Raw genomic sequence first — 24,237 nt, forward strand, 5'->3', positions numbered from 1 at the left:
GCACTAGGTTAAATTTCTTTTTTTCCCCTAATATATATTTTTATTGGGATACAAAATCCAATTGGGTTTCTTACAAACAGTATGACGACCACAAAGACACTGAATATAGAGACTCTGGTATTCTAAACAAGAATCTACAATGAGTATATTAGTTTAGTCTTTAACATATTTTATTAGTCGGAAACATCAAAAACAGGCCAGTCTCTTTAACGATACCTCAGTACATTGTCAATATATTATTATTTCGACACGTGATCGAGAGAGAGGGCGGGATTTAGCTCAGTCGGTTGAGTGCTCGCTTGAAGTGCTTGCGTCGCAGGATCGAACCACCTCGGTAGATCGATTCAGCTGATTGGGGTTTTTCTGGTGCATACCAGTACACCACAACTGGACAAAGGCAAAGGTGTGTGCTTGCCCGTCTGTGGGAAAATGCATATTAAAAGATCCCTTGCTGCATTAGGGAAAATGCAGCGGGCTTCCTCTGATGACTACGAGTCAGAATTACCAAATGACATCAAATAGCCGATGATTAATTAATCAATGTGCTCCAGTGGTGTCGTTAAATAAAACAAACTTTTGATCGACAGATATAGAGACTAAGACAGATAGATAGAGAGAGAAAGACAGATAGAGATAGAGCGATGGGGAGGACAGTACATACCATGGAACTTGACGTGCCAGTTGCAGGGCATTGGCTGGGACAGGAAAAAATACTTATTTACTAAAGACGATCAATATTGCATTTCAGACGAGCGCTTTACCAATGAGACACGCCCCGTCCCATCCGTTTAGCATTAATTATGCAAATGAAAAGATTCATCTAATAGCTATTTTATATTCTTCTCGTTAGAAGATACCTAGACTTGGGGCCCGACAAACTAAATAACATATTTTGGAAAGATAGTTTGAATGCCTACAATACTTTTGCACATAACATTTTGCCATCAAGTTTCGATGAATTTTTTACGGAACCGAAGCCTTTCTATAACTCAAATTGGCATCAAAGAGGTATTTCTCAAGTTAAAGATTTTTTAACACACGTGGTAAAATTCATTCATTATTAGAAATTCAAGATAACTTCGATACTGAACTGTCCTTTATAACTTATTGTGGCATTGTTCAAGCAATTAAAAAATACCTTTGACTACTAAAGATTGTTCAACCCGAGTCATTCTCCTTTCTGAATGATACCATTCTTATGAGAAAACTATTTTTTGTCAAAAAAGGCTCTAAAACCTATTACTATATTTTAATCACTACAGTTAACAAAATAAGGACAGAAGCAAAATGGAAAGAACTCTTTAATTAAGAAATCGGTTGGGCAACAATATATTACAAACCTTTTAAGACAACCCAATATACTAAGTTAAGGTGGTTCCAATGCAGATTATTGCATATAATTATTACAACTAACATGTTTTTAAAACAAAATTAACAAAGCTGAAACTAATCTTTGTACATTTTGTAAAAGCACTCCTGAAACCATATTACATCTTTTCTGCGACTGCTTACCAGTCAAAACCTTTTGGAATTCTTTTTACAATTCTTACTTGATAAATGTCCTCATATTCAATATCTATCTCTTGATACCAAACTAATTCTACTAGGATAAAATAATATTACAACTGACGAAATTTGTGATCTGTTTCTATTACTTGCTAAATTATTTATCTATAAATGTAAAGTAACAGATATCTTACCAAGTATGAAACATTTTAAACGTATTCTGAAATCTAGATATCTAACAGAAAGAAGTATTTATCATAGTAAAAGTTTACACAACAAATGTCAAACTAAATGGGCTATGTATCATAATCTATTTAAGACATAGTCAGGTAATTACTGCTGAACAAATTATGAAATTTGTAATTGTTATTTATTTTGGTGTTATATTAATATTTTATGACAGACAGCCATACCAGTCATAGTCAAATAATTCATATGTTTTATATAATAATACTACTTCATTTGTGAAGTCTTATGATGTCTTCACTTCATGAATCACTTACTTGTGTGCGTGTCGGTGAGCGTATGCGTAGTTATATGTGTATATTTGAAGTTTGTTTATTGATGGGATGGGGGTGGGGTGGGGTGGTTGGTAGCTTTAGGTGGGGATGAGTGTATAAATAGATACAATATAATAGAACATATCACACTTCGCCTTTTATAACGTTATTTGGGAGCATACAAATTCTAAAAATATCGGGCGAGTCTATTTTAGTGGCCGCAGTACAGCGAACCATACCAATACGTACGGGGTGGGTTATCAGTCTTCAATTTTACATTAAAAATTATTTATTTATTTATAAAATTTAAAAAAACTAAATCAGTCTTCAGTTTTACATTACAAATTGTTTATTTTATAAAAATAAAACATGTTTTAAGGCATTCGTAATTCACACGAAACATGTCGTATACCCTCAGAATAATTCGGAATGTTTTCAAATTATTTTTAAATCACTGGCAGGATTCTGCAAGTAAGGTTTTGATTGGTGGACATGAGCTCCAACTGGCTGTCTTTAGATCCACATGTAATAGTGGAGCTAATTTTAATTAGATTGGGTATGACATAGATATGATCTGTGACAAACAGAACGAGAGAGTGTGTGTTCAACAACAACCCAAAGGAACTAGAAAACTGTCTGTATCGTATTTATCCTTCTTTACATAATGCTGTCATACAAAGACTGTGTATTTTAGATGTCTGTGCCTTGTAGTGTTAATATAGTGTTAGACTGTACCAACATAGGATGTACGTGTTTTCAGACCGGTGATTGTAATATGACAGTCAGTCATGAAGACATGTAAACACGAATACAATATTTAGTTTACCTAGCAGTGTCTGTGACCTCTTGATAACGACACAGTCTCAGCCAGTCTCCTGGAATGCAAGTGTTTGGAGTGCATATGATTTTTGGATGACCTAAACATGTAATGGAGTTGGAAACCGTGAGGGTGTAGCAGGTGGGGGTGTTGGGGGTACAGTTAGTGAGGGTAACGTTGGCGGCGATTCAAACATGCATATAGGTATAGGTACACACCGAGACAATACGACGGAGAAACACACACACACACACACACAGACACACAGACATACACACACACACATACACACACAGACACACACACACCGATACAGACACACACACACACAGACACACACACAGACACACACACACACACACACAGAGACACACACACACACACCCACCCCGACACACACACACACACACCGACGCACACACCCCGACACACACACAGAGAGACATACATACACACACAGACACAGATACACACACACAGAAAGAGAGACAGACACACACACACACACACACACACAGAGAGAGAGAGAGAGAGAGAGAGAGAGAGAGAGAGAGAGAGAGAGAGAGAGAGAGAGAGAGAGAGAGATACATACATACACACACACACAGACAGACAGACAGACAGACATACACTCACACACACACACACACACACAGACACACACACACAGACACACACACACACACACACACACACACACACAGCCAGACACACATACACACACACACACAGACACACACACACACACAGGCAGACATACACTCACACACACACACAGACACACACACAGACACACACACACACACACAGACACACACATACACACACACACACACAGACAGACACACACACAGACACACTCACACACACACACACACAGACACACACACACAGACACACACACACACACACACACACACAGGCAGACATACACTCACACACACGCTCGCGCACGCATTCATGTGGAGTAGTCTTCAAAGAAAACCCGCCACAATGTTGTCATTAGCAGCAACAAATCTTTTACATGCACTTTTTTACAGATATGTCAGCACATACCACGGCCTTAACTATACCACTGACTGGGACGGGAAAATAGGTCCACTTTTACCTCATGCGTGTTAATAGATACGCAGACCTTTCTATGTATACTAGCAAGATAATGGTATCAAATAAAAAACAAAACATATCCAAACAACCTCATAGATATATACTCAACTCCATTAGAAACTTGATGCAATGTACCAATATTGCAATGATGCTAGAAGCATGACAACATGACACACATTTTTAAACAACCAGTAGATCTAACAGCATTGCGTGGACTTCCATGTCCAGGTGACATTTCATCTATAAATATCAATTTAAATGTCGACCAATTACACTTCGCCTTTTATAGCGTTATACGGGAGTATATCAATTCTAAAAATATCGGGCGAGACTATTTATGCAATAGGCGAACTTGTTGGTCTATTTCAACATTAAAAAACAGGGGGGAAAGTGCAGTAATAAACTCTGGATTGTATAGTAATATAAACAGATTTTATGGCTATACCATCACGGTTTTGTTTTCGTCTTGAAACGAATTTTATATAAAATGTTATATTGAAATTAGTTTCCGGCATACTTCGTAATTCACCTGAATCATTTCGTATATCCTCCAACGGGACATGAGCTCCAACGGGCTGCTGTTAGATCCACAGGTAATCGTAATTAACCAGTGGAGCTAATTTTAATTAGATTGATGAGGGTGTTATGCAAATAAATTATTCTTATTCTTATCCTATGTAAAAAAGACCTCCAGTGGATGAGGATTATTGACTTTGTCCTGGGCGACAAACATCTGCTCCAAATCACCCCAAACATTTTCGTCAAGAGCTCACTTAGGAGAGAGTGATGGCCGTGGTAGGATAGGAGTGTTCTACTGCTGTGTTACGTCATTTCCGTGGCTAGTGGTACGGAGTCGTGCACTTTACAATTGCACCTTGTGGTGACGTTGATCGGCCGCTATGTATTCGAGGAACGTCCCTCTGGGCAATCAATGAAGCTCTAGAACAAATTCACAATTCTACGGAATACGCGTCTCCAAGCTTTACAAATTATCAATTTGGAACATCCCTTCATTGGGATGTTGACACGAAAGGTTTCCTTTTATCTATTGCTAATAAAGATATTGTATTGTGTTGGGTGCACAGTCATACTGGCATCAGGGATAATGGAAATGCAGACACATCTGCCAAGTATGTTTGGGATTTGCCTCATATCAGGGTTGGTGTGTCTTACACTGATTTTAAACATGAAATTAACCAATATATATTTTCAACTTGGCAAGGTGATAGGATAGGAACAGTTTGTGATAAGCTTACTTTGGTGTGATTGTGAAAAATCATTGCAGTGTAGTGGTAATTATTCTACCAACGATACGGTGTCAACAAACAAAGCTGTAAGTAACAGCAATATCAGTGATAAGAACAATACCATTGTGACACCCAAACTTGCCTCCACTTAGCGTGTGGATTATCCAGCATTGTGCAACTGTATAACTCATTCTCTCTTAAAGGGACATTCCTGAGTTTGCTGCATTGTAAGATATTTCCGACTAATAAAATATTTTTACGATTAAACTTACATATTAAATATATTTTCTTGTTTAGAATATGAATGTCTGTATATTCAATGTGTTTCTGGTCGTCTTAATATTTTTAAGAAGCCCAAACTGGATTTTGTCTTCAAATAATTTCGTACGTACGAAAAAATATATATTTTAGGAAATAAAATGAAATTTAACCTAGTACAAATATTAGAATGATAAGAAACACGTTTAATATACAGCCACTAATATTTTATGCAGCAAAATATATTTGATATGTAATTACAATTGTTAAAAAGTCTCTTGTCACGGGGATCCTGATAATACCCGTAACTGAATAAAACACGATTATCCAAATCTCTCTCCTAACTGTATATCTATTAGATCTCTCTGTATCGGGCAGGCTACTACCCGAGTGGCTCGGCTCTAGGTAGTAATCAGAGATAAGATCTGATATAAATATATATATATATATGTAGCACGTTTAGTTCACTAGAAAACACAACAAAAACACAATACACTTTGGAATCTGTATTAACTCTAGCGCTGGCAAATGTACTTGCCGCAGTAGTTAATTAATAACAACAATATAATAACAACCCAGAGCTAATCACTTAATTAGTCAATCACTAGGTATCTAGTTTACACAATATTCTAATTACTTCACCATGATACAACACACACACGTGTGATAATTGAGAAACGCTGCCAGGGGAACGTAATTACTAAAGGAATTACAACTCTATTCCTAACTGGTTAATTTTTAATTAACCCTTAAATACTCATTCAGTAACCTTGTAATACAGAATTAATACTGGTAAATATCACAATAAAGACAATAACCTACAGTTTACCTAGGTCCTCTAGGATGACCGGCTAAGCTTTATCTTACCAAATACTCGTATAGAAATATTAGAACAGTGAAGCCTACAATTTACTTCGTCAGATTACCGGAGACACTGTCTAAAGAATATTGGTATAATACAGTATTAAAATATTTAAGGTCACATCAATCACATCAAGGTTATACAACAGAGCAGAAATACATATTTACCAAGTCCGGTCTGAACTAATATATTTCGTTCAGTTGGACAACGTCCGTTCCCCTGGATACTTCCAATGTTTCTCCCCGATATATCTAAAATCCTATCTATTTATTCAAAAATCTCAAAGACAGCGAATATCGCCTGGGGGCACAACGCGGTACCTCACCTATCATGTGATATTGCCACAACTCCCAGAGAAGGTATTTTTTCTTAGATGGCCAGACCGACCGTCGCCAGTTCGCTAGAAATACCATGGTCGCGCGGAGGTATTACGTAACCACTCTCCACATGGCCTCCACATCTGGTCTGGGTGTGTATTGGGACGCAGGACTACTACCGTCGCGCGGGGGTATTACGTAACCAAGCTGCACACGGCCCTCTAAAACAATTAACATCGCCACAGGCGAAAAGATAAGAGCATGTTCCGTCACATCTCTGTTAGTCGAAAACATCTTAAACATTGCAGCAAACTCGGGAATATCCCTTTAATAAAACGCATATTCGTGGCACTATTAAACTCCAAGCAACCACTACTTGAGGGGGGAAAACATGTTATTTTCCAATGCGATCAGTTCCACTCTTGAATTTTGAAAATAATTTCGCACAATCTTTAGTGCTATGTCACATTCGACTATCATAGGTAGGATAGTTTCATTACAGTCTGGGTTGACGCTTTCTCTGTAACAAGGACGTGGTGCGTTTCTAATGGATGTCAGTATATTATTTCAGTCCTCTTGCAAGCAGGTTATGAAGGGTATATCGCCCTGGGGAGTGGCAGTCATCATATGGAAAACACGTGACAGAAATTCATGACCTTGTTAAAACGTTCTTATGACATAAAACAAAACAGTTATTTTTATAATAGTCAACAATAAAGAAAACAGGTGAACGGATCTATTCGTTTTTAAATCATATGATATCATTTGGAGCAATCCAAGTACATGTGTATATATAACAAAAGAGTATTTACATAATGCATTTACTAAATCATCCAGTAATATTGTAATTTATATCAATTTCTTATTAGTTTCTCAGTGAACACATAAAAATACTTTTGTTCCATTAGAAGTGACCGCTGGGATAATAATTCATAAATCGTTTTGCCTTGACCTGATTCATGGTAGGTCCCCTCCACCAGACGCTCGCAGTATATTGTGTTACCTCGTTGTGGGATGGGTAACAGGCTGACACTACTGACCTACCTACCTAGATGTATCTGGATTTACCTGGATTTACCCAGTTCAAATACGAGTGAATAACTTTAAAATATAGCCTCCATCCCCGCACAGTTCGGTCATGTTCTGTCTTGAAGAACACACGGTCGTTGCAATAAGTGTAAACTTCTAATTAAAGTAATAATTTGTTTTTTATTCAAACCTAAGATTCTGGAATGAAACATATTGTTTTTACTAACAAGTAAATTTCGTTACTTGGGCAACAACAAAAAGAAAGACTTGCATTTGCTACAGACTTGTAAAACGAGTTGTGAGAATAGATTAATAGTTGAGAGGCATCAGAAGCACCACTGACTCCAAGATGGCGTACAGCTTTGAGACTGGAAGGATAAACCAGCTGAGTACGTGGGACTATGTTATTTTCGCCCTCATCCTAATCGTGTCTGCTGGGATCGGCATCTTCTACGCCATCAAGGACAGAAATCGGAAGAGTATCCAGGAGTTTCTGATGGCGGGCCGCAACATGAGCGTGGCCCCGGTGGCGCTGTCGTTGGTGGCCAGCTTCATGAGCGCCATCACGTTGCTAGGCAGCCCCGCCGAGATGTACAACTATTCGACGATGTTCTGGTGGATTGGTTTGTCCTACGTGTTCGTCGCCTACGGCGCTGCTCATATCTACATCCCCATTTTCTATAACCTCAGAGTGACCAGTCTCTATGAGGTTAGTTTTATCTCAGGCATGTTCAGAAAGGCCAGTGCTCGCGATCGCTCGCAGACAGGTTTTTGCATCTAATGTTAAATGGATGCGGTATGACAGAACTCGACGGTACCAGTTAAATTATTCGCAAGTGTATCTAATGTTAAATGGATGCGGTATGACAGAACTCGACGGTACCAGTTAAATTATTCGCAAGTGTTCGCCCTCCTGAACACGCCACTGATTTGTATTTCATGGTTACAAAAATGTATATATCATCCTCCTACTACTACTGCTACTACTACTAAAATCATTATTACTACCGTCACGCAGCAGCAATAGCAGCAACAGCAACAGCACTATTAGTAGTAGTAGCAGCAGCAACAGCTGCAGCAGCAGTAGTAGTAGTGGTGGTGGTAGTGGTGGTAGTGGTGGTAGTGGTGGTAGTAGCAGTAGCAGTAGCAGTAGCAGTAGTAGTAGTAGTAGTAGTAGTAGTAGTAGTAGTAGTAGTAGTAGTAGTAGTAGTAATAGTAATAGTGGTAGTAGTAGTGGTAGTGAAAACAGTAATAGTGGTGGTAGTAGTGGCAGTGGCGGTGATGGTAATAATTTACACCCAGTCTTTCCAAGAGCCGAATGAGGGAAGGAAGGAAATGTTTTAATTTAACGACATACTCAACACATTTTATTTACGGTTATATGGCGTCAGACATATGGTTACGGACCACACAGATATTGAGAGAAGAAACCCGCTGTCGTACTTTTTTTCCATTAGCAGCTGGATAGTACATAGTACATGCCACGGCCTTTGATATACCAGTTGTGGAGCACTGGCTGTAATGAGAAATATCCCAATGAGTCCACCGACAGGGATCGATCCTAGGCTGACCGCGCATCAAGCGAACGCTTTACCACTGGGCTACGTCCCGCCCCAATTTTAATTTAAATGACGTAATAATGTTGTTTTTATACATGTACTGAAATATGGTGTCTGCATATGCGACATGTTTTTACTAATTGCTACATTGGTGTAATGTATCTGTATTAAATCATTACATTGTAATTATTAGTCCCCTACCGGTCCAACCAGAGGTGACTATAGGTTTCGTCACCGTCCTTTTGTCTGTCTGTCTGTCTGTCTATCTGTCTGTGTGTCTGTCTGCCTGTCTGACCGTTCATCAGTTCCACATAAATGTTCCAGGTGTTTTGACCCCAATGTCTTAAGATATTAAACTGATATTTGATGTCATGCTTTAACAAATACTGCAACAGATCAAGTTTGAATTTCACGGCGATATACCCGTTATGGTCCTTGAACCTAGGAGATATAAAACTGTGTTGGGCCCGGTGTAATAGGTTCAAATTACCCCCCCGGTTTAGGTTACCCCCCGGGTAATTAGAACCTAGGTTCAAAGTACCCCCCCCCCCCCCGTAGTTTCAAATTACCCCCACCCAACAACCACTAAATTTTCGCAAATAGGGTATATTTTTTACATCGAAACGTTGATATATATATTATTTTGCATAAAAAGTATGGAAACCTAGATAGAGTGGATATCAGAATTTATGTTTAAGCAAATATTTCGAGAATACAAACCAAAATGTGACATCTTACATTGTACACGATGAGTGATAGATGTGGTAGATAGATTGATAGATGTGATGGATGGATGTGGTCGATGGATAGATGTGGTCGATGGATGTGATGGATATATGTGATGGATGGATGTGGTCGTTTGAAACAAAGGGGGGTAGCTTGAAACAAGGTTCAAACTACCCCGGGGGTAATCTGAACCTAGGTTCAAACAACCCCCGGTAATCTGAAACTAGGTTCAAACAACCCCCGGTAATCTGAAACTAGGTTCAAACAACCCCCGGTAATCTGAAACTAGGTTCAAACAACCCCCGGTAATCTGAAACTAGGTTCAAACAACCCCCGGTAATCTGAAACTAGGTTCAAACAACCCCCGGTAATCTGAAACTAGGTTCAAACAACCCCCGGTAATCTGAAACTAGGTTCAAACAACCCCCGGTAATCTGAAACTAGGTTCAAATTACCGGGGAGTAACTTGAATACGGGAGGAATTTGAAACTGGGACACCGGTATTGAACATGTATTGCTTTAGCAGTTCTCCCAGAATGCTTGTTATATATGTCTTGTTTTTCACCATAAATAATGAACATGTATTGCTTTAGCAGTTCTCCCAGTATGCTTGTTATATATGTCTTATTTTCCACCATAAATAATGAACATATATTGGTTTTGTTTCAGTACCTCGAACGGAGATTCTGTAAAGGAGTTCGAACGATGGGATCCATTGCTTTTTCTCTTCAAATGGTGAGGATTGCACAAACATCTTACTCTTCCACCCCAGACACACACACTTACTTTCAGATCCTTCCCTAAGTACACAATATGACACAAACTCCTTTACAAAGAAGAGGTGCAAATAAAACAACTCGTCTAGACTATGTAAGCTGCATTGCAGATTCTTAACTGTCCAAGTCAACAAAAGGAAAATAGATGGATATGTATTTAAAACGATATTTCGGCACATTTTAAACTTTCGTTATATGTTTATGATGGCACTTGGTCTATCTAGGGAGAGGTAGAATCTACTGTCACTGTATTGGCTACTGCTACCGAATAGCAGCAAGGGATCTTCTATATACAGTTTGCACAAACAGGACAGTACATACCACATTCTTTCATATAGCAGTCGTAGCAAATAGGTTGTAACAGGGGGAAACCTGACGGCTGCACTGACGGAGATCGATCCCATGACCAATCGCACTTCAGTTGAGAGATCTACCGCCGGGAAAGACCCCGTGCCTTTAGTAACCTGAATACGGACTGTAAATATCTCCAAAATAACGGACGACTTTATACAAATATCGTTATGTTGACCAAGTGCTGAATAACCTCGATGGAGCTGTCTCGTGTGCAGGAATTTTAGCAAGGGGCTCTAGACTGTGAGGAGCGAATTATTTTGTTTTCGGGGGATCTCGAGTTAGCCCCCACCCCGGTAAATATATGAAAAACATTTTACTCGACTCTCAATCCCTTCCCCATCTACAGGCGTACAGGCTGCCATTTTCCTGGGGGCAGGCTGGTTTTTGCTCGAATTAAACGAAAATGCCCGGATCTGGATAATATTTATTCATATTAACATTACTACCAAATAGCCATATAGGTTTGCAAACTAATTACTACGCATTTGTACATGGATTACTACTAATTTTCAGGGTAAAATGATGGAAATACATGGTAAAAAGGTCTACCTACCCCACCTACCCTACACACACGCCTCTGGAGTGATGGTTCAGCCATTATATTGGTGAAACGGTGTAAGACTTTTAAACAGAATAAATAAAGTTTGTCTGAAAACTATTATAAAATACAAAATTATATAGCAATACTGAGATTAGTGTGTAAAGTTGTTGTACATGTACGGATATCAAAACAACATCTTTTTTAAGAGGAGCAAATAGCAAATTTAATAAATAGATTCTTAAAAAATGAATACCAGTTATTATCAAAATTATGTCTCTTATGGAATAATTTTTATTTGTTAAAGGTCGTTACAAGTGAAAAGTATTTTACTCGGGATATACATTTTATATATAACTGGTAAGACGTGTATTAATCTTATCCTCTACATACCACGCACGCGGTGAATGTCCTCGGTGTAAAACTAAAGGTACTTGGTCACTTTGTAACACTGTAAAGTATTTCTGTCTAAAACTTACTTTGTTGCTTGACATAATAAACATTGCCTAGTCATGTCAAATTTATTTCTGAGTGTATAATCGCTTACAAATTCGCCTGACACTCAACAACTCAACATTTTCAAATCTTATTTCTGAAGGAGTAAATGTTTTATTTAACGACGCACTCAACACATTTTATTTACGGTTATATGGCGTCGGACATGTGGTGAAGGATCACACAGATATTGAGAGAGGAAACCTGCTGTCGCCACTTCATGGGCTACTCTTTTCGATTAGCAGCAAGGGATCTTTTATATGCTCCATCCCATATACAGGATAGCACATACCACGGCCTTTGTGTACTAGTCGTGGTGCACTGGCTGGAGCGAGATATTTGTAAAGGAGTGAATGCTCCCTGATTAGCTGAAGTGTTTGCAACAAATCGAGTATGGTATTTATTAAAATTACTTAATAAGACACATTGTTATCGATATCTGGCGCGAGCCAAATGGCGGGTGTCACGTCCAGACACTGTCTTAAGCATGTTTACACATTAGGAAAATTAACAACATACAGAATGTACAAAAATTAAAAGTCTAAGGATTGAAAACCAAATCTTAAATTTTATACTACGGCTATTTGGGGTTTTTAAATGGTTATTACGAAATTTAGTCGATAGAGCAACATCAAAAGCAGGAAAGGCTTTTCATATTCCTATTCCCATAGACAGGACAGTACATACCACACCATTGAAGTACCTGTCGTGTGACATTGGTGGTTATGGGAAAATACCGGATGCCGTCAAGAGCCATTGACTATATGACCCATAACATCTTAGACATTTGGGGCCGAATTGACACGATTTGAGAAAAACAGGCTTCGTAAATTCGGCCCTGTATCTCTACGACTGAGCTACATCTCGCCCCGTGTACATACAATTACTGGTATAGTAACAAACCCGGCCTCGGTGGTGTAGTGGTTAAACCATCGGACTTAAGGCTGGTAGGTACTGGGTTGGTATCTCGGTACCGGCTTGAGAAAGTTTAACAAGTCAATGGGTAGGTGTACGACCACCACACCGACGTCTCTCTCACTAACCACTATGACAACTAGCCACTAATAATAGATCCTGGACAGACAGCCCAGATAGCTGAGGGTGTGCCCAGGAAATGTACAGCGTGCTTGATCATTAATTGGATATAAACACGAAAATAAGATGAAATGAAATGAAATGAAGTATTAACATGTTAAACGTTCACATTTGTCTTTGTAGATGCTGGAATCTCGTTTCCTGTGTTGAGTGGCTAAATCTCCTATTGATTTCTCCTTTCAGCTGCTGTACATGGCCATCGTGCTGTATGCTCCGTCTCTAGCCCTTAATGCAGGTCAGTTTGACGCCTTCATCTCCCGGAGACGTAGTCGTTATCTCACGGCTCGTGCACATAGATCTTAGGGCCGTTGTTCGTGTGCGCGCTTTTCGACACTGTGCGGGCACGGCTACCGCGTACGGCGCCGCGCATAGGAAAACACTGTTGTTGATACTTAGATAAGCGATTTATGATGCGTTTGTTTACGGCATTCCGCACCTGCGCCACGCTAAAACTGCACACACGGAAAACGGACCTAGCGAGTCGGTGTTCATCAATGCTTAAGATCAGTTTGAACTGTATCATCGTACATATGAATCCGCTTCACTAAAGTCCGATTTATGGTTCACTGTCCAACCATGGGACATGCTTTAAATTCGGTTTGAGAGAGGTTTAAATAAACTGAACGTTTCATTCAACTGAATTAGTTTGTATGTGAAGCAGTTTGTGACATGTTCGACGGTTTATTGTAAACCGAGTTTATCCACAGGTAGTTCAACATTTAAGCCTCTCGTATTTGAATAACCGACAAAAACAAATTAGTTAAAATCATGCAGAAAATTTCTAAATCAGTCAAAAGCTCGAATCTTTGTTTGCACCATAACAGCTCCATTAAAAACGTACGCTAAAATATTGGCATAAAAACACAAATACGCCTGCATTGTGTACTGCAATAATGTACAATACAGAATACGTCATCTGTTTAAAACAGTCTAATAGATACATTAACAGTGCTCAAGTGGTGTAGTCAAATTATTATTTCATTTCATTTCAACTTATTTTAGTGCTTATATCCAATTAAGGTTCAAGCATGCTGTCCTAGGCACACCTCAGCTATCTGGGCTGTCTGTCCAGGACAGTGGGTTAGTTGTTAGTTGGTTAGTGGTTCGTAAGAAAGGAGAGGGTGTATTGGCCTTATACCTACCCACTGAGCCCTTAAGAACTCGCTCTGGGTTGGAGCCGGTACCGGGCTGTGAACCCTGTACCTACTAGCATGTAGTCTGAAGGCTTAACCACTGCGCCACCGAGGCCGGTTGTACTAAGACTCCTCAAATTATTAACATTATGCAGACTGAAGCGTGAATCTGTTTGAATAGTCTGAGACAGCAATACTCACCCACAATTCGACGCCCAGTATCAGTTATGGCTACAGAGTCACATTTTAATGTTTTATCATTTTCTCAATGAAATAGGTGTTATAAAAACAAAGAAAACAAATTTTGTTTTGTTTAACGACACCACTATACCACATTGATTTATTAATCATCGGCTATTGAATGTCAAACATTTGGTAATATTGACATATAGTCTTGTGGGGTTCCGTCATCTCAGTGGGCGTCGTCCCACCCTCATAAAAACAAAGAAGACAGGTGGAGCTTATATATCTGTTCCACTACTCATCTTGTATTCTCTCACTGTTTCAGTTACTGGTTTCTCCTTGTGGGGTTCCGTCATCTCAGTGGGCGTCGTCCCACCCTCATAAAAACAAAGAAGACAGGTGGAGCTTATATATCTGTTCCACTACTCATCTTGTATTCTCTCACTGTTTCAGTTACTGGTTTCTCCTTGTGGGGTTCCGTCATCTCAGTGGGCGTCGTCTGTACGATATACACGACACTGGTGAGTTCTTACAGACGTTCTAAATTGTATCATTTATGGCATGAACATTAACATCTTAGAAATTACACACAGTTTCGAAGTCCAGACATTGATGTTTTGTAAACACAATGAATGAATGAATGTTTAACGATATCCCAGCACAAAAATACACATCGGCTATTGGGTGTCATTGCAAACACAAAGTCAAAGTATTATCTATTTCTCGATATTGCATAGTACCATTATCTGTACTGAGGTAAATGCTATGCAAATTATCAAGACAAGACAAGACAAGTATTATCTATTTCTCGATATTGCATAGCACCATTATCTGTACTGAGGTAAATGCTATGCAAATTATCAAGACAAGACAAGACAAGACGAGAATTTATTCTGGTTGTTGCACAAAGGAATGGGAGGAATATATACATATACAATTTATAACATTCACGTGACAGGATAGTTGACAATAACTGATTACAAAAACAATTAAACAACAAGGTGCATCGGTGTCTGTCGCTTTTCTTTATTTCTCCGATAACGCTGACGATGGTACTGCCCGGACAGTTTTATTATGTAACACGATACTGTCAATAGCCTAGTCCATGGCACTACATCTAGACTGCACAACTGTGTTTGCTGACATATTTTTAAAAAATTATTATTAGGGCGGCATGAAGGCAGTGGTATGTGATTTAATACACTGTTGATATTCACTGATATTTATGTTTATGTTTGACTGTCAGGGCGGCATGAAGGCAGTGTTGTGTGATTTAATACACTATTGATATTCACTGATATTTATGTTTATGTCTGGTTGTCAGGGCGGTATAAAGGCGGTGTTGTACGTGTTATTACACTATTGATATTCACTGATATTTATGTTTATGACTGGTTGTCAGGGCGGTATGAAGGCAGTTTTGTGTGATTTAATACACTATTGATATTCACTGATATTAATGTTTATGTTTGACTGTCAGGGCGGCATGAAGGCAGTGTTGTACGTGTTATTACACTATTGATATTCACTGATATTAATGTTTATGTTTGACTGTCAGGGCGGTATAAAGGCGGTGTTGTACGTGTTATTACACTATTGATATTCACTGATATTAATGTTTATGTTTGACTGTCAGGGCGGTATAAAGGCGGTGCTGTACGTGTTATTACACTATTGATATGCACTGATATTTATGTTTATGACTGGTTGTCAGGGCGGTATGAAGGCAGTGTTGTGTAATTTAATACACTATTGATATTCACTGATATTAATGTTTATGTTTGACTGTCAGGGCGGCATGAAGGCAGTGTTGTGTGATTTAATACACTATTGATATTCACTGATATTTATGATTATATTTGACTGTCAGGGCGGCATGAAGGCGGTGCTGTGGACAGACACGTTTCAGATCGGGATGATGTACGCTGGACTTCTTGCCGTGCTGATAAAAGGCGCCATGACAGTGGGCGGAGTCGGTAAAGCCTGGGAGATAGCCGCAGAAAACAAACGTATCTACTTCACGGAGTGAGTGGTTTCATCTGTAAGACTTTGTGTAACTATACCAATGATTTTCACGGAGGAGGTCTGTCTTGTGCAGGTGTATATAGAATCAGTCTGATAGTGGCAGTCCTCCTGTGGGCGGTCCAGGGTGGATGTATCATCCTGGAGAGTGGCAGTCCTCCTGTTGGCGGTCCAGGGTGGATGCATCGTCCTGGAAAGTGGCAGTCATCCTGTAGGCGGTCCAGGGTGGATGTATCGTCCTGGAGAGTGGCAGTCCTCCTGTAGGAGGTCCAGGGTGGATGTATCGTCCTGGAGAGTGGCAGTCCTCCTGTAGGCAGTCCAGGGTGGATGTATCGTCCTAGAGAGTGGCAGTCCTCGTATAAACAAAACTCGTCACAGCGATTCGTGGTAGCAGTCACGACTTTGTTAAACCGTTTATTCCACTCTGCTTTTTGCTTATTGTATGGGTTTTTTTTGTTCGGAATTGCCGCTTTAGTAGAAAAGTAAACAGTAGAAATAAGAGTATGTTTTGACCTTTAACGTTTCGTAACCTTGCCATAAGCATAACACAGTAGAGTATGATAATAAATTATAACAGACGACTTTCGATTGATGACGAAACCTTCTATTGTTTATATAGTTGCCAAGAGTCGGTATTGACACAATTGATTCTAGTACTTACATCCAATTTCGCCCAGTGATACTGTTGAATTTTTATATTGATGTTGATCATCACTTTGTTGTTCCCCTTACCATAGTTTGACACCCAATAGCCGATGTATTTTTCGTGCTGGGGTGTCGTTAAACATTCATCATTCATTCATTCATTCATTCATTCGCCCAGTGATAAAGTGCTGGCTTGATGCGCGGTCGGTTTGATATCGATTGCCTGTCGGTGGACCCATTGGGCTATTTCTTATTCCAACCAGTGCACCACAACTGGTATATAAAAGGCTGTGGTATGTGCTACCCTGTCTGTGAGATGGTGCATATAAAAGATCCCTTGCTACTAATGATAAACTGTATCGGATTTCCTCTCTAATGACTATATGTCAAAATTACCAAATGCTTAACATCCAGTAGCTTATGATTAGCAAATCAATGTGCTCTGTTTGTGTCTGTGTTTCTATGTGTCTGTGTGTCTGTCTGTCTGTCTGTCTCTCTCTCTCTCTCTCTCTCTCTCTCTCTCTCTCTCTCTCTCTCTCTCTCTCTCTCTCTCTCTCTCTCTCTCTCTCTCAGGATATACCACTGTTGAATTCTATGGCTCAGCCACTAAAGCATTGAGACAGATATTTCGATATGTCCTTGCAGGGTCGCAACTAACCTAAAATAGCTGAGGGATACCTAACCTAAAATAACTGAGGGATACCTAACATAAAATAACTGAGGGATACCTGACCTAAAATAACTGAGGGATACCTGACCTAAAATAACTGAGGGATACCTGACCTAAAATAACTAACCTAAAATAACTAACCTAAAATGACAAGATGTGCAATAAAATAGCGGGCACAATAATGAAATCTTGTCCAATAATAAAAAGCAAAACCAAGAAACAACATCGGGACTTCTAAACTAAAACTTAACCTTTTCGTATTTTTTCAGGGACAAATGCCCCCTCCCCTCCCCCACCACAAGACGATAGCTATGCCATGTCGTGTGATGCCAATGCTCTTAGATTTGCTCTTATGCTAGATTTGTTGCAAACTAAATCCATATCGTCATTTTTTTTTTTGAAAACTCTTAGCCAGTGGGAGCTGTTGTGGTTCTTGATCCAGAGTCATAGCATGGCAGTCCGCTAAACAGTATTCAGCTCACGTACTGTGGATCTCCTGCCCGGCTCTCGGCGTGGAATTTATTATTACATGGAACCCCGGAAAACCGGGTACGACTTAATGAGCGGAGATTCCGTTACTCAACACACATCGTGGGCAAACAGTTGTGCATTGTGTTCTGACCGCGATGTACCACGAAACTCGGTTTTAGAAGTTTAGAGTACACATCAGTGATCTACAATCACATCATTTGCGGGTGAATTGTAAATATGGAATTCGTCACAAGGATATTTAATATCAAATATATAGTGTTGATGTATTTCCGAGCCGTTGTCAAGGCAATATATATGTTAACAAATGTTATATAAGTTTATACTAGGACTTCGACTATAATTACTGAACTATCCCTGTTGCCGTTTGATAATTTGCATACTAAGGTTATGAATAATTTGCATAATTATATGTTATTGGGTCAAGGGCCTGTATTATCATCAATGGTGTTACTCGTGTGGTACAGTGAGTAACACAACTGTCTGAAAATGGTACCGATAAACGAATGTTTAATTTGGCTGGCACACACACATATACACACGCGTGCGCGCACACGCACAGAGAGACACACACAGACACACACACACGCATATACACACACAGACACACATACATACACACACAGAGAAAGACACACATACACACACAGAGATACATATATACACACACACACACACACACACACACACAGATATACACACACACACACACACACACACACACACACGCACACGCACACTCCTGCCTGCAAACGGGCAGACACCTTTGATTTTAGGTCAATTTCAGTTGAAAACGCATCAATTAAAGTGAAGTGTCTATAGAGATAAGGATGTCAAACTGAAAACTACTGAAAACAATAGTTTAACAGAACGTTCACAGCGATCATCAAGTAAATCTTTACATCTCTTACCCTACGTTTAGAAGTATGTGCCATTTCTGTTTGGTATTAAATATACTTTTTCATCTACCGTACTACAAACAATACAAATACCTAAAAGATATTGAATTTGTCAAAATTGATAATTTCAGGAAAACGTTATGAGCATATTGGTATCTTTGTGTACTGTAACAGTAGTCTGTTTGTTATTGGGTATGTGTGTTGTCATTGTTGTTGTGTTGGTTTTGAATTATTATTATGGTTGTGTGTGTGTGTGTGTGTGTGTGTGTGTGTGTGTGTGTGTGTGTGTGTGTTTTGAATTTGTTTTATGTATGTTGTTATTGTTTTTTAATTGTTGTTGGGGAGTATTGAATGGGTTTTTTTGTGTGTTTTTTTGTTTGTTTTTGGGGGTTGGGTTTTTTTTGTGTGCGTTTTTTGGGGGTTTTTTTTGGGGGGAGAGGTGGTTATGTTTTGATGATGCTTTCTCAATTTGTATTTGAATACATGATGTGTAATATTGTGTTTAGTTTCAGTATGGACCCGGCAAGACGTCACAGCGTCTGGTCACTTGCCATTGGCGGATATTTCACGTGGGTTGCCATATATGGAACTAACCAAGCACAAGTTCAACGAGCATGCGCATGTCCTACCTTAAAAACAGCCCAGCGGTAACGTTTCGTTGATTCGTCTTGTTGTGGCCGATTATTACGTAATTCAGTTTTCAGTATTTTAATTTTCGCTACTAACACACTTTATCTTGAATTATTTGCCGCCAAAATCTTCAAACATTAGGTAGATGACGTAGGTCCGAATTTACGAAGCCTGTTTTTCATAAACGCAGGTGTTTAATCATTGTAAATGTATCTATATGTAGTTACGTGCTTTAAGTAAAAAGCCAGTCTTCGTAAATTCGGCTCTTAATGTTTTTATTGATTTTATAAATATATGATATTACTCTCGTTATTGAATTATGTTTTAATAACTGTTTTGGAGCTTTTAATAATGCATAATTCTCGTGAGCGGTGGGGTAATAGAATATGTTATGGGTTCAGGGGCGTGCGCAGGAAATTTTGCAGGGGGGCTTCGCCCGTGGTGGGGGGTCTGGGGGCCCTCCCCCCGAACATTTTGAAAAATTGACCCATTCTAGGGCTATTCTTAGGTGTTTTTCTGCTGGCTAGCCGAGCTGCTTTCACAGGAATGTAAAAAATTGGGATATGCTTTTTATAAGAGCAAGGGTTTAAAAAGTAGTTTCCTGATCGCTGCGTTGCTTAACAGGTGGTAGAAGTTTGTTTTGTTTAATGACACCACTAGAGCACATTGATTTATTAATCAGCGGCTATTGGATGTCAAACATATGGTCATTTTGACACAGTCATAGAGAGGAAACCGGCTACATGTTCCCATTAGTAGCAAGGGATCTTTTATATGCCCCTTCCCACAGACAGGATACCACATACCACGGCCTTTGATATACCAGTCGTGGTGCACTGGCTGGGACGAGAAATAGTCCAATTGGCCCACCGACGGGGATCGATCCGAGACCGACCTCACATCAGGCGTGCGCTATATCACTGGGCTACGTCCCGCCCCCTCAGGTGGTAAGGCGCTCGCCTGACGTGTTGGGGTCGTAGAATCGACCACCCTATATGGATCCATTTGGGGGTTTATTTCTTTAATCGCAAACCAGTGTGCACGACTGGTACATCAAAAGCCGTGATGTGTGCAGTCCTGTCTGTGGAAAAGTGCATATAACGAAGGCAGTGTTCGAAGACCGAATTATGAAACTTGACATGTAGCCGTTGATTACTTAATCAATGCACTTTAATGATGTCCCTCGCTCGCTCGTTCCCTCCTTCCCTAACCCCATACTCTCTCTCACTCTCTCTCTCTCTCTCTCTCTCTCTCTCTCTCTCTCTCTCTCTCTCTCTCTCTCTCTCTCTCATTATATCTCTTCCTCCCCTCTTTCTGTCTGTCTATCTCTCTCTCCTTCCCTCCATGTGTCTTTCTTTCTGTTTTCATTCAAGGTGAGTTGTGTGAGTTTGGTTCCACTCAATAGGTCTGTATCTCTGTTTGCAGGGCGATCTGGTGGAACGTGGTGGGTCTGTGGATGGTTCTGTACCTGTCGTGTATGATCGGCATCATCATGTACGCTTTCTACACTCATTGTGACCCGCTCAGCTTCCAGCTCATCTCCGCCACTGATCAGGTAGGTTAAATATGTGTACCTCACGTCAGGATGTTAGAATATTGAGAATAATGAGAGAGAGAGAGAGAGAGAGAGAGAGAGAGAGAGAGAGAGAGAGAGAGAGAGAGAGAGAGAGAGAGAGAGAGAGAGAGAGAGAGAGAGAGAGACCTAGCATCGGCGTCATTATGTTAGTCAACGTGATATGATATAGCTTAAAACAAGGTCCTTCCTTGCCTACAATTAGTGATGGCAGTATAAACAAGAATCATGGCACAGTGTATAGATCATCTGGAGGTAGACAAACCGGGAACTTTTAAACAGAAAAAGACCCTTTTTGTATATTTCTGAGGGTGTAACTGGCCGCTTGCACCTCCTCTAAGTGAGGGACGTCACGTGACTCTGACTGAGTATTATCTATGTATCAAGCCTCTGTTTTCAGCTGCTGCCTCTGTTTGTGATGGATGTCCTGGGACCCGTGACCGGCATGCCGGGTATCTTCATTGCCAGCATCTTCAGTGGCGCGCTCAGGTACAGTTATGTTCGTCTTGTTTACAGCTATGGTTCTTCCCACAGGGAATGCCTAGTTTCATGTTATGGAATTTACAAGTTATTAATTTCTGAGCCGATTGATTTCTAAATTGCACACAAAAATAATATTATTTTGTTATTTCCAAAAACCTTTTACTTTTTATCTTACGTCAAACCAAACTGAAATTATTTATTAAAAAACTCAATTTTTTTTTTCGGAGGATCAGATGGACTATAGTTGTCTTTGGGATAAAGAATCACAAATCTTCATATCTGACTATTTAATACATATTTACACCAGAGCAAGTATACTAACCTTGCTTACACACTGTTGGGATCCATTAAATAATTAGCATTCTGTACAAGATAGCATCGTATGCATCACTTTCGGACGTTTCATCTGTAGGAGGATTGCCACTCCCCAACAAGAATGAAAGAAAGAAAGAAACGTTTTATTTAACGACGCACTCATCACATTTTATTTACGGTTATATGGCGTCAGACATATGGTTAAGGACCACACAGATTTTGAGAGGAAACCCGCTGTCGCCACTTCATGGGCTACTCTTACCGATTAGCAGCAAGGGATCTTTTATTTGCGTTCCCACAGGCAGGATAGCACAAACCGTAGCCTTTGTTGAACCAGTTATGAATCACTGGTCGGTGAAAGTGGTTTACACCTACCCATTGAGCCTTGCGGAGCACTAACTCGGGGTTTGGAGTCGGTATCTGGATTAAAAATCCCATGCCTAGGACTGGAATCCGAACCCAGTACCTACCAGCCTGTTGACCGATGGCCTAACCACAACGCCACCGATGCCGGTCAAACAAGAATGAATGAATGAATGAATGAATGTTTAACGACACCCCAGCACGAACAATACATCGGCTATTGAGTGTCAAACTATGGTAACCCTAACAAGATGACACTATACCATCACATCTGGTCTCGAGGATAGCCACATCCACGATGACTTGACAAATTTGAAAGCCATCCGCATTTGTACCTCTTATAGTTCGGGCTGCCTGCGTTCCCTTGCGCTTGCTGGTTTGAATACAAACTTCTGCTTTCTCGTCCCCAACTTTCCGCTACAACAGCTTGCTCTGAACATGCACGTTAAATTATTTCCTTGTCCTTTTCCTAGTATTTTTACACAAGAAAGAGATCAACTGATACATAAGTCCCGTTTTACGAAGCAATTTCAACGTTAAGATCACCGTAAGTTCCTAACTACCCTATGCACTTGAGGAGATCTTAGCACTAAGATCGCTTCATAAAACGGGGCTCTGGACAATTTTGATTGCGAGTAGCCGTGAATCACTATCAGCTCACCGGTACCTTACATTCCGCAATTATGTTATTACCTAATGATCCTTACAACACATTGCGGCTTGATGTCCCACATACACTTGTACAACGATAGCGGCAAACATAACAGATGGCGGTTCGAAGTCCCTGTTTCAGCTACTACAGATGTCGAATCTTATAACAGATAGCGGCAGCAACTGCAACGGTAAATGTAGTTACTTAAGATAGCATTGTTACTTCAGATCGCTGTCGCTCACCTCTCTCATAGAATTAACATGTCATGGCTCATTTTTATATACCCGAATGTTTTTAAACACCCTCAGTTTAACACAAGATTGTAGTACTTAGTTTTACAGGTACCCCATACATGTTTCAAGCATGACATACAATTGCAAACATATTTTTACTGCCCAAGTAAAACAATTTGTGACACCAAACACCTTCGCATTTATTATATCACCAATGTCAGGTGTGTATTAACTGCTCTATCAACAGTATCGGTCACTTGGAACTTTAACCCAGCCAGATTTAATTTCGTATAATGCTAAACATAGGTTTAGGTTAAAGGGACATTGTGTTTGCAATAATTGGATTATAAAATGTATTTACGACTGGTTATATGTTACATGTTATATCGCAGGATCTTTGTTCTTATGCTACATGTGATTTATTTTGGAGGTGTTTTCTTCTCTTGCAGTACGATATCGTCGGGACTAAACTCGCTCGCTGCCGTGTTTCTCGAAGACGTTATCAAGGCTTATTACGGTAAAGAAATCAGCCAGGCCAGAGCGACCAACATCGCAAAGATATTAGGTACACTTCTCGTTTTTAGTGTATGTCGGGAACAGCAGGAAGGGTGGGTTGAGGGAATTTGGTATTAAGTATAAAACTCTCTAATAGAAAATAAAAGGCATTGCATTTGACATTACACCCTTTCTCCAAAATAAAGTAACCATGCAGCCTTCCTTGTATTCGATAGACGTAGTCTGTATGGCTTCAGTGCATTTTT

The 24,237-nt window shown here is 39.8% G+C and overlaps 1 protein-coding gene across 1 annotated transcript in view; it reads left to right on the forward strand.

Moving 5' to 3' along the window:
- The first annotated feature begins 7,992 nt into the window (after positions 1 to 7,992).
- LOC121379848 (sodium-coupled monocarboxylate transporter 1-like) overlaps positions 7,993 to 24,237 on the forward strand; it is a 30,218-nt gene continuing 13,973 nt past the window's right edge. The window contains exons 1-9 of the mRNA XM_041508500.1: positions 7,993 to 8,352; positions 10,598 to 10,663; positions 13,370 to 13,421; positions 14,956 to 15,023; positions 16,373 to 16,527; positions 19,734 to 19,874; positions 21,283 to 21,412; positions 21,831 to 21,919; positions 23,926 to 24,041. Coding sequence (XP_041364434.1) covers positions 7,993 to 8,352; positions 10,598 to 10,663; positions 13,370 to 13,421; positions 14,956 to 15,023; positions 16,373 to 16,527; positions 19,734 to 19,874; positions 21,283 to 21,412; positions 21,831 to 21,919; positions 23,926 to 24,041 — 1,177 coding nt within the window. The remainder of the gene's footprint in view (positions 8,353 to 10,597; positions 10,664 to 13,369; positions 13,422 to 14,955; positions 15,024 to 16,372; positions 16,528 to 19,733; positions 19,875 to 21,282; positions 21,413 to 21,830; positions 21,920 to 23,925; positions 24,042 to 24,237) is intronic.

The sequence above is a fragment of the Gigantopelta aegis genome, chromosome 8 (genome assembly GCF_016097555.1).
Source record: "Gigantopelta aegis isolate Gae_Host chromosome 8, Gae_host_genome, whole genome shotgun sequence".
Lineage (NCBI taxonomy): Eukaryota > Metazoa > Mollusca > Gastropoda > Neomphalida > Peltospiridae > Gigantopelta > Gigantopelta aegis.